At 42.5% G+C, this 12340-nt stretch overlaps 1 protein-coding gene and 1 long non-coding RNA gene across 3 annotated transcripts in view; one reads left to right on the top strand and one right to left on the bottom strand.

The window, feature by feature from the left end:
- zmp:0000000660 (arf-GAP with Rho-GAP domain, ANK repeat and PH domain-containing protein 2) overlaps positions 1–12340 on the bottom strand; it is a 123085-nt gene that overhangs the window by 94515 nt on the left and 16230 nt on the right. For both annotated transcript variants that reach the window (XM_034226297.1, XM_034226299.1), the window contains exons 8-9: positions 8552–8672; positions 1085–1278 (exon numbers count right to left, since the gene is read on the bottom strand). In XM_034226297.1, coding sequence (XP_034082188.1) covers positions 1085–1278; positions 8552–8672 — 315 coding nt within the window. The remainder of the gene's footprint in view (positions 1–1084; positions 1279–8551; positions 8673–12340) is intronic.
- Positions 8032–11388, top strand: LOC117552714. The gene is made up of 3 exons (XR_004570018.1): positions 8032–8112; positions 8564–8589; positions 10675–11388. It is a non-coding gene; the product is annotated as an uncharacterized LOC117552714 (long non-coding RNA).

Here is a 12340-nt window from a genome sequence, read left to right on the forward strand (position 1 = left end):
ATACTGAAGCAGCGTGTCAAAGGGGAACCCCACAGATTTGAGTTATGATGAGGATTCAGGGCTTTTGAAGATGACCCATACTACGAACTAATAAGTCATAGTTTCTCAAGCCGTTCTGTTTTTATTGACTGTTCAAAAACTAAAAGCTGTGCAAAATTGTGGCCTTACTGACAAGTGTTTTTATAGTTAGATCATAGCAGGGGCCATTATGCTCATTTTCAGGGTGATATTTGTAATTTGTGGATCTACTGTGACATGTTTACAAGCTCATGTTCATAGAATTGCGTGGCATTAGCCAGACTCTCAGAAATTAAACTCTTGAGCTACTGTTAGGGTTTATGCCTAAAAAAAACAGGTTTCAAGATGAGTCATATATTTGATAATTCACATGATACATACATTACTTTGTGGTGGCCATTGGCGTCTAATGGCTAATTTTCCAAAATTCCAAATCGGCCAATGGAAAAAAGCCAATTTGTTTTATACGGATGAACCCCCATTGTTTGTTTGTTTGTTTGTAGCCTTTATTTAACCAGGTGAAGCCCCTTGAGATCAAAAGATCTCTTTTTCAAGGGTGACCTGCAGGACATTAGTTACACATGTAACATAAAAACAACAGAACAACAATAAGGACGACATACAACATAATTACAGGGTACAGTTTACAAACTCTATTTACAGAGACAGGTACCATGAGTATCAAACAGCATGTCACCCAGCTGAGTTTTTAAATGATGCAGGGGAACCCCCAATCTGCCAATAATGTCTAGTTTCCAATACATATATACACTTAACATCCTTTTCCCACATCTTTTAAATGTAGCTGGTAAAAGTTGTTGCTTGTAAGTTGGCTACCCCGTTTTTTACCCACAAAATAGAGCACAGTGTATCTCAGGGCCCTAAAGCCTTTTACACATATATATATTTACTTTTCTCATTAGATATTCATGAACAGCTCCAAATCTTTCATGAATATCTCCATCTCTACCTCATCTGCTTCAAATAAGCTGTGATTATTATCATCCCTTTTCAAACAGGAAGCTGTCATCCTGTGGAGAGGAAGTCCTGGCGGTGTTGGAAGTACCTGTTCTGTTTTGCAGAGCCTGACTTTACTCCCCGCCAGGGACACCAGCACTCTGCCTTTGTAACCGCGGAGATCCAGCAAGCCTTGCTTGTTTGTGGAGGGCGGGTGGGGGAGGCTGTCTGAGCGCTTCTGGGAGCCGCAGGCGGGGGGGCGCGTGGCCGTCTGAAGAGTTTCCATCCACTCCTGGCGCTCCCCTGTGCACACGTGCATGAGTGAGAGACGGAGACAATGAGAGGTGCGTGTGGATACATGTGAGAGGAAGAGATGAGAGGGAGAAATCAAGAAAGAGAACTAGACAAAGACAGATAAGGGGCATCTTCAAGTCTTTGAATCATAGTGTGAATTCATCATTTTTACATCCCTTCAGTGACTTGTTGGCTGCTAAAAGTCCCGTTGTATACTGATACAGAAAATTCCAGTCTGAAGGAAAAGTAATTGAAACAGAGGATGAGCTGCCATTGGTGGAAGTGAACTCAGCCCCCAGAAAAAGAATATCATGCAAAGCTGAAAAGTGTAAAGTCTAGCACTTGAGATAAAGATAGCTGCTACTCTGAGATTTACAAGCCTTAGGCAAGATGTGGCCGGGGTAATTTAAGACAAATGTGTGTCAAACATACCACCTAATTAAAATATATAGTTAAACTAGATTACTGCCTCGAGGTTGTATGCCTCTGCCAACCAAGTCAAGATTCAGTTTTCACCCATGGCTGTAAAGTCATCCCTTCATTATCTTAACCTGTTCAACATTTGTTTGAAATTGGCATGTAGTTCTGTCTGAAACCAGAGCCCAGTCTGCTCTGATTGGTTAGCTGGCCAGCTCTGTTGTGATTGGACAACCACTTAGAGATGTGTCAGAAATGTCCCGCTCCTCAGCATATCAATGTGTTGGAGTGCTAGCCAATAGAAGCACAAGTTATGTTATATAGTGATGTCAGTTTTTAAGGAAGTAAACAAAGGAGTCCAATCGATGCGTTTTAGTCTAATGTCGATACCACGAAAAATGTGTATATACTGAGTGTTGATTCTACAGCCCCATTACATGCCAAAATCCAAAGCTTTTAAGACCTGAGGTGCCTTGTAAGAGCTGACTGAATACAAATCTCTGTTGCTTTCCGCCCTATAACAGCCACTTCTTATACTCTGTGACTTCAAAAACGATTTGTCCTTGAACACGACACTTGAATCTCTCACTTGTATAAATCACCCAGGATTACCTCACAACTAAATGGCTCAAGTGTAACGCAATGCGTGGTGTTTTATCCAGGGTGTACACTCTAAAGGCCTCTCAGATGTCTTCCTCTGCAACTTTACAAACGGACATAAAAGAAGACATGAAACCGGCGCTGTAAAGCTCATTCCCCTACCGCCCAAGACATTGTGCTATCAAAGCCAGCAGAGTGGAAACACAAGAGATACCAAAGGATTGTAAACACACAACCCCCCATGTTCACACATCACAGCTCCTAAGCAGCACCCACTATGGTGACTGTTCAAAACAAGACAGAAGAAAAGGAAATCTGAAGAACCGATATGAGACCAAGCTGTTGGGATGGACCTTAACATTTGAGAAAAAGGCAACAAGACAGCCTTTTTCCTAAAGTTTTTTAGAAAGTAAATGCAGTACAATTCAAACGTATGTGGCTCTCAACTCGCTATCCAAAAACAACACTGACAGATTGACACTTTCCTAAAATACACAAAGAGACAAAGTTAGCACTTGTGTGGTCGTACACCCCTTTTTCACAAAATGTATTTTTGGATACCCATGATTTTTTGCAAATAACAGGATGGGGGATCACATGATTTTTTTCAAACAGACAACTTGAGGTCTGTATTTCTAAATGGTTCTCTTGTTCAAGGGAAAATAAAGAGACAAGAGCCCTTATTAGGAGTAATCACTTCTCCTCTTCATTCTATCATCCATTATTATGATTATGGGCCGGTTCTTTGCCAAAAGACATAAAACCATTGACACATAAATCATGTTGCCAAAATCAATTGTTTTATTAGCTATATAGGTAATGAGTAAGCATGAGCAAACGTTTGTCCAATGTTATACTGTTAAAGTGTGCACATTTAAGAACAGCTGGGTGGGAGCTCAAATCACATCAAAGTTAGAGATTCTACTAAAATGCCACGTCCTGAATCTTTGAAGAAGAAAAAATCCATTGGACATTTCAATAAAGAAATGAAGATAAATCCACACTTACTTAACTTAAATCTGTTAGCAGTTAGTATAAGTCATACTTTGCACCCTATCTTCAGTGATATCTGATGGCCTGTGTAAATCTTGGTCTGCGGATGTAACTGGTAGTATACGCAACATCTTTCCCCTGCTTCCTTGTAGCCTTTTAAGTCAGCATCAATCATATCTGCCACCACAGCAGGATCCTGATTGAGTTAATGTGTATGCAACCTGTTGGAAGTCAGCTTCATAACAAGGAACAAATCATCTATGTCTGCGGGAAACTCAAAGACCAAATCGCAGCGTTGGCCTTGGCCATGCTTTTCAGATATAAAAAAAAATGAAAACGAAAAAAGGGGAAGTATAGCCGTTTGCGCCGATTACTGGTTTGGTCAATGAGTATAATTTAGTCTTAAAATATCAGTAGCAGATTATTGTGGTACTCCTAATGCATATCCTGCAACCACGGAAATATATCAAGGAAAATAATGTGACCCGACAGCAATTTAGAGCCACGGACGTGTTGTTTATTTGTTAATAGTTAGTGGTGAACAGAGTTTACCAGGGTTCAAATCATAGAAAGTTAAAAACAGAATGGTAATAGATTTTGTTTCTTCTAGCGTTGCTTACTGTTCTGTATCCATTTAGGTATTTTTTGGTTGACTGCATAATGGATATGGTATTTGTATCCACAGGTCGAACTTTACACAGGTATGATTATTTCAATATGAATTGATGCTGCAGTGGTTGGCCAGGTTTTAAACAGGTAATTTAGGGTGAGCGTTTGCGTGACCTTCTGACCTCTGCGCGCTCTCACATGTGGACATTTCCACCAACATCTGAGGAAAAGTTTCTCCCACTCCCACACACTCACCTCCCGAGCTCCCAAATACTGTATCCGCTGCCTGGCCCTGAACTCAGCTCGGGTCTGGCTACCCCCCGGATTCTTATGAATTTACAAAGAGCCGCTATCAATAATGAATGGCCTACTCAATTATTGACCGACCTTTACATCACTGGGCTTTACTGTTCCGTTCCCACCCTTGCTTTCGGAGTTCCATTACCTGTCCTGCGCTCACTTATTTGCCTGTTCATTTATTCAGGCACTTCCTCCTTCTCTCCTCTTCGCGCATGCTGTCAATCTAAGAGTGGGAGGGAAGGCAAGGAAAGGAAGTGGGCGGATTGAGGAAGAAACTTGAGCAAAACTGAGGAGATGGTTAGCAAGTGGGCTTCTGGCTCGTCTTGCATATGATGGAGTATATGTTTTTGTTTGTTTGCGCAAACTCGCGTGATTGCCAAAGTTGTTTTCACTCTCTGTGCAAACATGCCCTTATCTCTATAAAAAAAGTGCACAGCTGGCCCAACAGAAGCCACATCCAGCTTGTTAAGGGATGTATGTATAGCCATGTATTGAAACACTCGTCCACTCTACATGGCGAGAGACGAGCAGAGAGGCAGATAATCCTCATTGAAAGTGGATGAGATGAGAACCAGGTGCACTTAGCGCTCAGCAGAGATCTTAGAAGCCGGCATGTTGCAGTATGTACTTCAAAATCCAGTATTTTAAGTCAGGATCTAATTTAAAATATATACCTGTATTTTTGTTGCCTCATGTCAAGGAGAACTTTTCTTACTTGGCATAGTTGTTCTAATGCTTGTTAATACCACTAAACATTAGCTTCAAAGCTACCTTTTAATGCATTTGTTTAATTGTTGTTTGATGTTGAAACCAGGCACTGAGTGTTAAAATAAGAAAGTGAAATATTTACTACAGTTAATACAAATGTACTCCCACTCGTCCTCCAGAGTTTATATTGCTACCGCCTTCCTCTCCCTGGCCCGTTTGTTGTTATCCCAACTTATTGTCTACATCTCTCTCTTATCTGCCTCCCTGTCATCTCAGACAACACCAACATGTGTTCGGAGCAGGCTTTGTGGAAAGGCAATTGCCAAAGCATCAGAATACAAATCGTCAACATTTCGTTACCACATAAATCCCATCTTCCCTCTTGTAGCGCATTTGTCTGCATCCCCTTCTCCAACACTCGCTTGTTGTCCCGACCGTTTTCCATCACTCTCCGCTCGCGTATCTTCTTGCCAAACTCTCCCTTCCCTCTTGTTTTCTTCTCCCCCACCCTTTCCTCTTCCCTCCTTCCTTCCTCCTTCCATCTCTCCTCTCTCAAGCTGACAGTACCTGAGGGAAGAGGCCACCTGCGGACCAAGTGGAGAGTCAGCCGACAGCTGTGTGCCCACTCTCTCCGGTGGCCTTCAATTATTCACTCGCTTCTCCCTCCTCCTCTCCCCCCTCTCTATCTTCACTCTGCCCTTTTCATCTCCCCCTGCCGTCCCTGCCTTTACCTCTCTGTTGCTTCCTCGCGCCGAGATTGCGTGTCTACCTCTCTCGCTCCATCCATCCCTGTTATTCCCTCATTTAATCGCTTCCTTCCTTGTTTCCACTATCCCCCCTTCTCCTAATGTCCCTTGTGGATGCCTTTTCCATTTCCTACACACTCCTCTGACCATCACACCATCATTTTCTCCCCCCTCTTACTCCTACTGCATCAGCCCACTTCACTAACCTACTCCTTCTCTCTCCCTCTGTCTCCTCATGTCTTCCTCTTTCTCATGTGCTTCCCCAAAGATTGATGACTCTCCGCCACAAGGCGAGTGGGCCTGTTTAAAGATGCATGAGGTGATGAGGCCAAGTTTTCTCCTCCTTCTCTCTCTCTCTCTCCCCCTCTCTTCCCAACTCTTTCTTCTGACGGCAGCAGCCACCTCTGCGAGGGGGGCTTCTCGCTGATCCCGCTTGTCAGCACGGCTGAGTGTGACGTATGACGATCAGCTCGCAGACAGTGTGATGAATGATGCCGCTGTAGAACCCGCGACTCTTAAACAGACACAAAGGTCTGGCAGATGTCGATATGATGATGCACTGAATGGAAAGAGTGAGGGCGAAGAACCACTGGGGCTCAGTTTGGTGAGAATTCAGTTTAGGAAGTTTAAGAAGGTTTAGAAAGGGCAAGATGTTGACTACATCTATATGTGAGGGGATGCACAACTGTCTGGAAGGAGATCCAATCGTAAAAAAGCAAATCCATTCTTCCATCAAGAAAACTAGGTCTTAAGAAGTACCATAACAAAAGGTGGTTGAAGAAGAAAACACAAACATAAAATCAGGCCTTGATTCAGTGTATGGGTGAGATGATCAATGATTATGAAGATGCGTTTATAAGAGAGTATAGGGGCCTCCATTTAGTGTTCTAGTTAGTTGGCAAGGATATTTTACTATTGCATATCCCTTTATCAGCTCCGTAAATAAATCAATCTTAATTCTGTGTGCAATGTTTCACTGGAGTTCATGTTTTTGAGATCTCAGCTTGTATCAAATATATCCACTTCTGCGTGAAATGGCTTTGACTGAAGTCGAACAGACTTTCAAAACTTTGAAACAAAATGTGTTTCATTGTAAAGTCAGAAGTTCAGAACTGATTTTTGGTAGACTTGATGCAGCGATAAAGGTTATAAAAACAAAACATTGTATTCTATGGCTTCTTTGTTACCAAGCCCATTCACAAATCCGACACTAGCAGTCATTCTTTCACTTTCAACTACATTTTGGTCTCTCAAATACTGAGAGAAAAGTTCATGGGTATTTCATGACGTTCCCCAGCTCGCAAGAAAAAGATAAAAGATTAATAAAAACAAGAGTTTTAGCTGTTGATTAGTTGCTTTCCAAGAACAATTATGTGCAACTTGCCTCAGTTTAACACACAGGATTTTGAGAAACTCATATTATATGAGTTCTGCTTAACAATGAGCAATAAACCACCAGTTGAACTTATCCAGAGCAATAAGCAGATGCTCATTATCTATGATGTGTATCAAGTATTGATAATTATATTCGTAGACGTCAATAACTTGCAAAAAGGCCTTAATGATCTCAAAGATCCTTCTATGCCCTCACATCTTTCAAACTGTACCGCAGAATGAGTCAAAGGTCCATAATCATGCAAAACTCTCCGATGTGACTCATCCGCGGGAAACCAAAGGGCGGCCAGCATCTGATCCCAGAGATGGACCGTCGATTAGTGCATGAGCAATTTGACCTGAGCTGCGTAATAGACTGCCATCAAACATTAACGCCGACACAAAGAATCCAGCTAAAAGACGAGGAGCAGAGACTACTCTTTCTTCGTTTTGTCTGACAGAAGGATGAAGAGAGGAAGGAGGAGTGGGACTATTAAAAGGACAGGTCCTGGGAGATTTGTGAATTAGTTCATTTACATAGAATTATATTCACGGAACTATTTATTCTGAAAAAAAACATTGAGGCCTTTTGAGAAATATGCCGATTTGTTTACTTTTCATTAAGATGAATGTGTATTTGAGGTAGGGTCAATACCTGTTTAGCCTAGCTTAGCATAGAAACTGGAAGCAGGGGGAAACCAAGCCCCCAGGAAGTGCGCCGGACTCTGAGGAAAATATTCGTTGTGGCCAAACGGCGGTACTACACTTCCGTACACCACCTCTGCATTATGAACGCGGATCTAACCCACGGGACAGCGCCGCCCGGCACGTTCATGTGACGTGTTCAGTACTACATGAGTTGTACCTTTACCCATGGATGCACAATAAGAACGGATTATATGAATACTTTTGTGACGTTTCACTCTCTCAAAAGTTGGGCCATTTTGTCTTCATGCGCCAATGAGCAACTCTCATAGGAATGAACGAGGCGTATCCAGTTCTTATTATACATCCACGGGGAAAACAGACCTACTAACTTAGACATACACAAAGTCATACAGACTGTGTGTTGAGTAGTTGCAACAGAAAGGACAGGGTAAGTTGTGTGTTGCCATTTTTACTTTCTGAACAATGGCTACTGTTATTACTTAGCTAATATGTTAGCGAGCAACTTTCCCTGAAAGCACAAACTTTCAAAACAACATATTAGGGATCTTGCAAGTTCTTGGAAGACAATATATTTGTGTTATTCTTACAAATCCAGGCAAGCTGTTTTAGCTCAACTGCAATTGTTATGCTTTGCTAGGCTACAAACAACAACAGACATGAAATTGTCTTCTATCACGCTCTAAAAGAAGACACATTTCCTAGAATGAGTAAACAATTTCTTAATATATGGGTACCTTGCTAAATGAATTTTGAGTCATGTAAAATATATAATAACATTGAAAATATCCTTTGAAAGAGGAGTACAGAATGAGCGGCAGAAAGAGGACTGCGAAAAGCAGAAAAATAATATGAAGCATTTGTCCTACCTTCTCTTTCAGCCCGGAAAACGAAAGTCCGAAGCGAGGTAAGCACTTCGAACTTGTTGTCGCCGAGTCCTCGCACCTGTTTGATAGCACTGGCCAGGATCGTACCTTTAGAGTACATCTCCTATACAAAAAGACGCATAAACAGACAGATAAGAGCGCTGATAAAAACCCAAGCAGACACACACAGCTTCACGCATCAGTTCTTATTCCCATTATCTAGGTCTCAAGACCCACAATTACCGCATTGTTTGTCAGCTGATGTGTAATTCTGAGTTGTACACCACTGTCAAGCATCCTCATCCACCTAGAACCCAGCTTCAAATGTATTTACAGAAATGGCTTCCCTGTTCCTTTTCAAGCAATAATGTTGACGGAAAAAAAAGCTGCTGCAGGAATGCAAGCAGGAACCATATAGAAACTGCGTTCATATGAGCAAGGAAAAATATGTTTTGATGTGGTCTTTGACATTAACACAAATCATTTTAATTATAGACTTGAAATGTGTGGGATTTGAAATGGAGCAGGAGGAAACAGCCCAAAAAGTGAATTACAATGCACCGAAGAAGCCAAGAATAACAGGTCGTTTGGGTGTTAGGAGACATCATCATAAAACAAATCCACAAGCCGAAAACAAACTTCGCAAATATTTAAAAAGAGACGGGTACGCTGGTGTGGGGATTTGGGTGCAGCACAGGAAGCGCTTGTTGGGTAAACTGGGATTGGATCTGTGTGTGAGCGTGTGTATATATTGTTTCATTACCCACATGTTATCCCTGAGCAGCTCTAGAGGCATCTAAACAAGGAGGATGTTGCACTGGAGGCTTCATGACCCTTTTTACAACCTCCCTTGACAAAGCAATTAAAGTACGAGGTCATTGTCAATATAAAGAGGAGACGGAAGGGGCGTATAAACAAGGAATCAAACGTCAGTATTATCACTTCTAAGGAAGCAAGGACAGAAGAGTACTGCCATGGAATCGGTATTCAAACCGTAATGTGGTTAGAGTAACAGAGAAATGCCCTTAAAGTAGTTGGAAATGAGCTGAGAAAATGTCAGATTGTAATGTTCCTGCAATCGAGTCAACTGGGGGAGAGTACATTACGCTTCTGTAGCGGCGGGAAAATCACCGGGTTGTAAAAAAGAAAAGGGTTGTCGCAGACATTGCCGATAATGTCATTATTATTGTCATTTTCTCGCTGACGCTTTTCAACAAGCTTGACCTGAATTTTTGATTGTTGTAATGGATTGTGGGGATTGCCATGCACAGTACTGTATATTTACTCTACTGTAGAGTACGAAAGGAAGGGAAGACAAAAGGATGAATCTTGGAAAGAAAAGGAAGTGAACTTCTGACTCCCTCTTGCCATTCTTAATCAAGCCGGTGACCTTGACAGCCACAAAAGCCTATTTCTAGAGACAGTAGAGCCAAAAATATACACCAGCAAGTGCAGTCAGTTAGGGAGAGCGGGGGCGGAGGCAGGGATGGATGGAGGGAGGGAGGGGGGCGTGAAATTTGAAAAAGAAGAGAATTAGGTTTGTGTGAAAGGCCAAGGAGAGGACTGAGGAAAAGAAACACAATACAGAAAAGATCAAAAGTATTACATCATCCGAAAAAGAAAGGGTTACGGATAGAAGAGAAACATCATGTCGGAATAAGGAGGCCAAAAAGGGGTCAGTGTGGGGCCCTTCTCATAATAAGACAGGATGTTAACAATGGCAAGAAGTGGCTCAACCTAATTACCGACATTCAGCATCGTGCGTTTATCTCCTCAGGAGTTTCACACTAATGTCTCCCCGCCTCTTTCGCTCTCTAATTTTAGATAGAAGTTAAAGGAAGGTGAGGAAAAGAGGAAGCACGCGGCTGATAATTATACCTCGGTACGGGTTAACGATAATTCATTGTTTTAATTCTACTGTTGAGGGTCATGGAGGAGAGAGCTGTTTAATTGCGAGTTGTGCATCTGTAAATACCTCGATAGGCAACGAGAGACGGGGAAAAGAGGAGCGGTCAGACAACTCGGCCGACCCCCCCCCCCCCAACACACAGTGTTTAGAGATTATTCTCTTGAGAACGGACTGCCAAAGAAGCAATGAGGCCTAACTATCTCTCTTTCTCCAACAGACTCACCTGCCTCGCCTCCCTCTGCCAAACATCTCCTTTCCCCCTCACTCTGACCTCCCTCCCACTCCTCTCATTCTAGCCGTTCCCTATCAAAACCGTATGTCATGTCACTTCTTCGTCGAAGAGACTATTTCACATGGATAACTATGTCTCTTTTCTTCTCAAAAAAACAACCTGGTAAACTTCAGGAAACAATTAAAGCAGAGCAATTGAGCTAAGACCTTTAATAATGAAGGCAGTGTGTGGAGAAACTAGGGAGGAGGCTGAAGAGGCTGGAAAGAGTTTTCACCACCAGCACGGAGTTCAGGTTCTGGCATCTCAAAGCAGAGAGTTTTCAATGGAGGCATGAGGACACCAACTGGTTGGAGCGGAGCACTGCACCTTAGAGATATTGCCTGTTGAAAGCAATGCGTCCTTACTCAGTGTTTCACCAAGTAGGGTGCCTCGAGGACTTTAAAGAGGCTGCTTCCAGGCAGAGCTGTGTTCCTAGTGAATTAGTCTACATTAAGTCTTCATAGTGCGATTGAGAGGACTTGTGAGTCCCTGAATGCTGCAATGGGTCAAAAGGGTTTTTGAACATACAGTGTAACCAAATAATTCAGATTAAATATTTAAATAGTAAAGCATGTGGGCATCTTTCTTTCTTTTTTTAACATTTCACGAGTTTATATGGGCAAAAACAAAGATTTAGGGTTATGCTTAAACATGCATTTGATTGTTAGCCACCGGTGGGCATTGTTGCAAACATTTACATGTCACCTTATACTGTAATGTTGATATTGTTAGCATCATAGCAAAAAATGGCTTATATATGCAAAGAATGTAATAGTTTGAAGTCCTGTTTTTGTTCAACTGATGAGTCCAAGTCCAAAATGCACTCTCTTTGAGTTCAGTTTGGCCAACTTATGAGAATTAAGTCTGCCTCTTTCGCAGGTAAATGCTTTGTGAGCTTGTGGCTAACTGTGTCAGCTAATAAGCCCCTGGCAATAACAACGGTACGTTTTCAAAGCTCTTTCACAACTCAATGCTGTAAAATCTACATCAAGAGTAGCACTAATATGGATTCAAATGGTAAGAACATTGACATCATTTAAGATTCTTTACAACAGCTAGATGTGTTGCATACTTTCACACAGAAATAATACAAAGTAAACATTTGGAGTGTTACACTAAGTGTCAGCAAGGGCAACTTGGGAAGACACAGGAGGGAGTAAGCAGAGGAGCTTTCAGGCTTGGAAAGAGAGAGCTTTGCAGACAGACAATCATGGAGACTGATACACTCAAAGACTGATCCCCGATCCTAAAACCTCAGCTCCCCTATGGCCTGCTATTCAGCTTCCACCTCCCTCCCCCATCTTCTCATCCCTTCATCCCTCCCAGCCACCCTCCTCACTTCCTCCCTTTGCTACCCTGAAGCCAGGCTTTGGACTGTTTCTTCACAAACACACACACACGACACCATGTCGGTACCCTAAAGACTGCCTCTCAGGCCCCAAGCGTTCTCCCAAGTCAATCCGGGTGTTGACGAAATCAGGCGAAAGGAGTGATTGATGTGGCGGATTGGATACAGCGCTGCAGAGAGGGAGAAGTGAGACCGAGGATCTCGCTACTCTCCCACGCCACCTCAGCTACCCCCGATGATAACATCATGGCGGCCAGAGACCTT

Source organism: Gymnodraco acuticeps, unplaced genomic scaffold (assembly GCF_902827175.1).
Source record: "Gymnodraco acuticeps unplaced genomic scaffold, fGymAcu1.1, whole genome shotgun sequence".
In the NCBI taxonomy this organism is placed as follows: Eukaryota; Metazoa; Chordata; class Actinopteri; order Perciformes; family Bathydraconidae; genus Gymnodraco; species Gymnodraco acuticeps.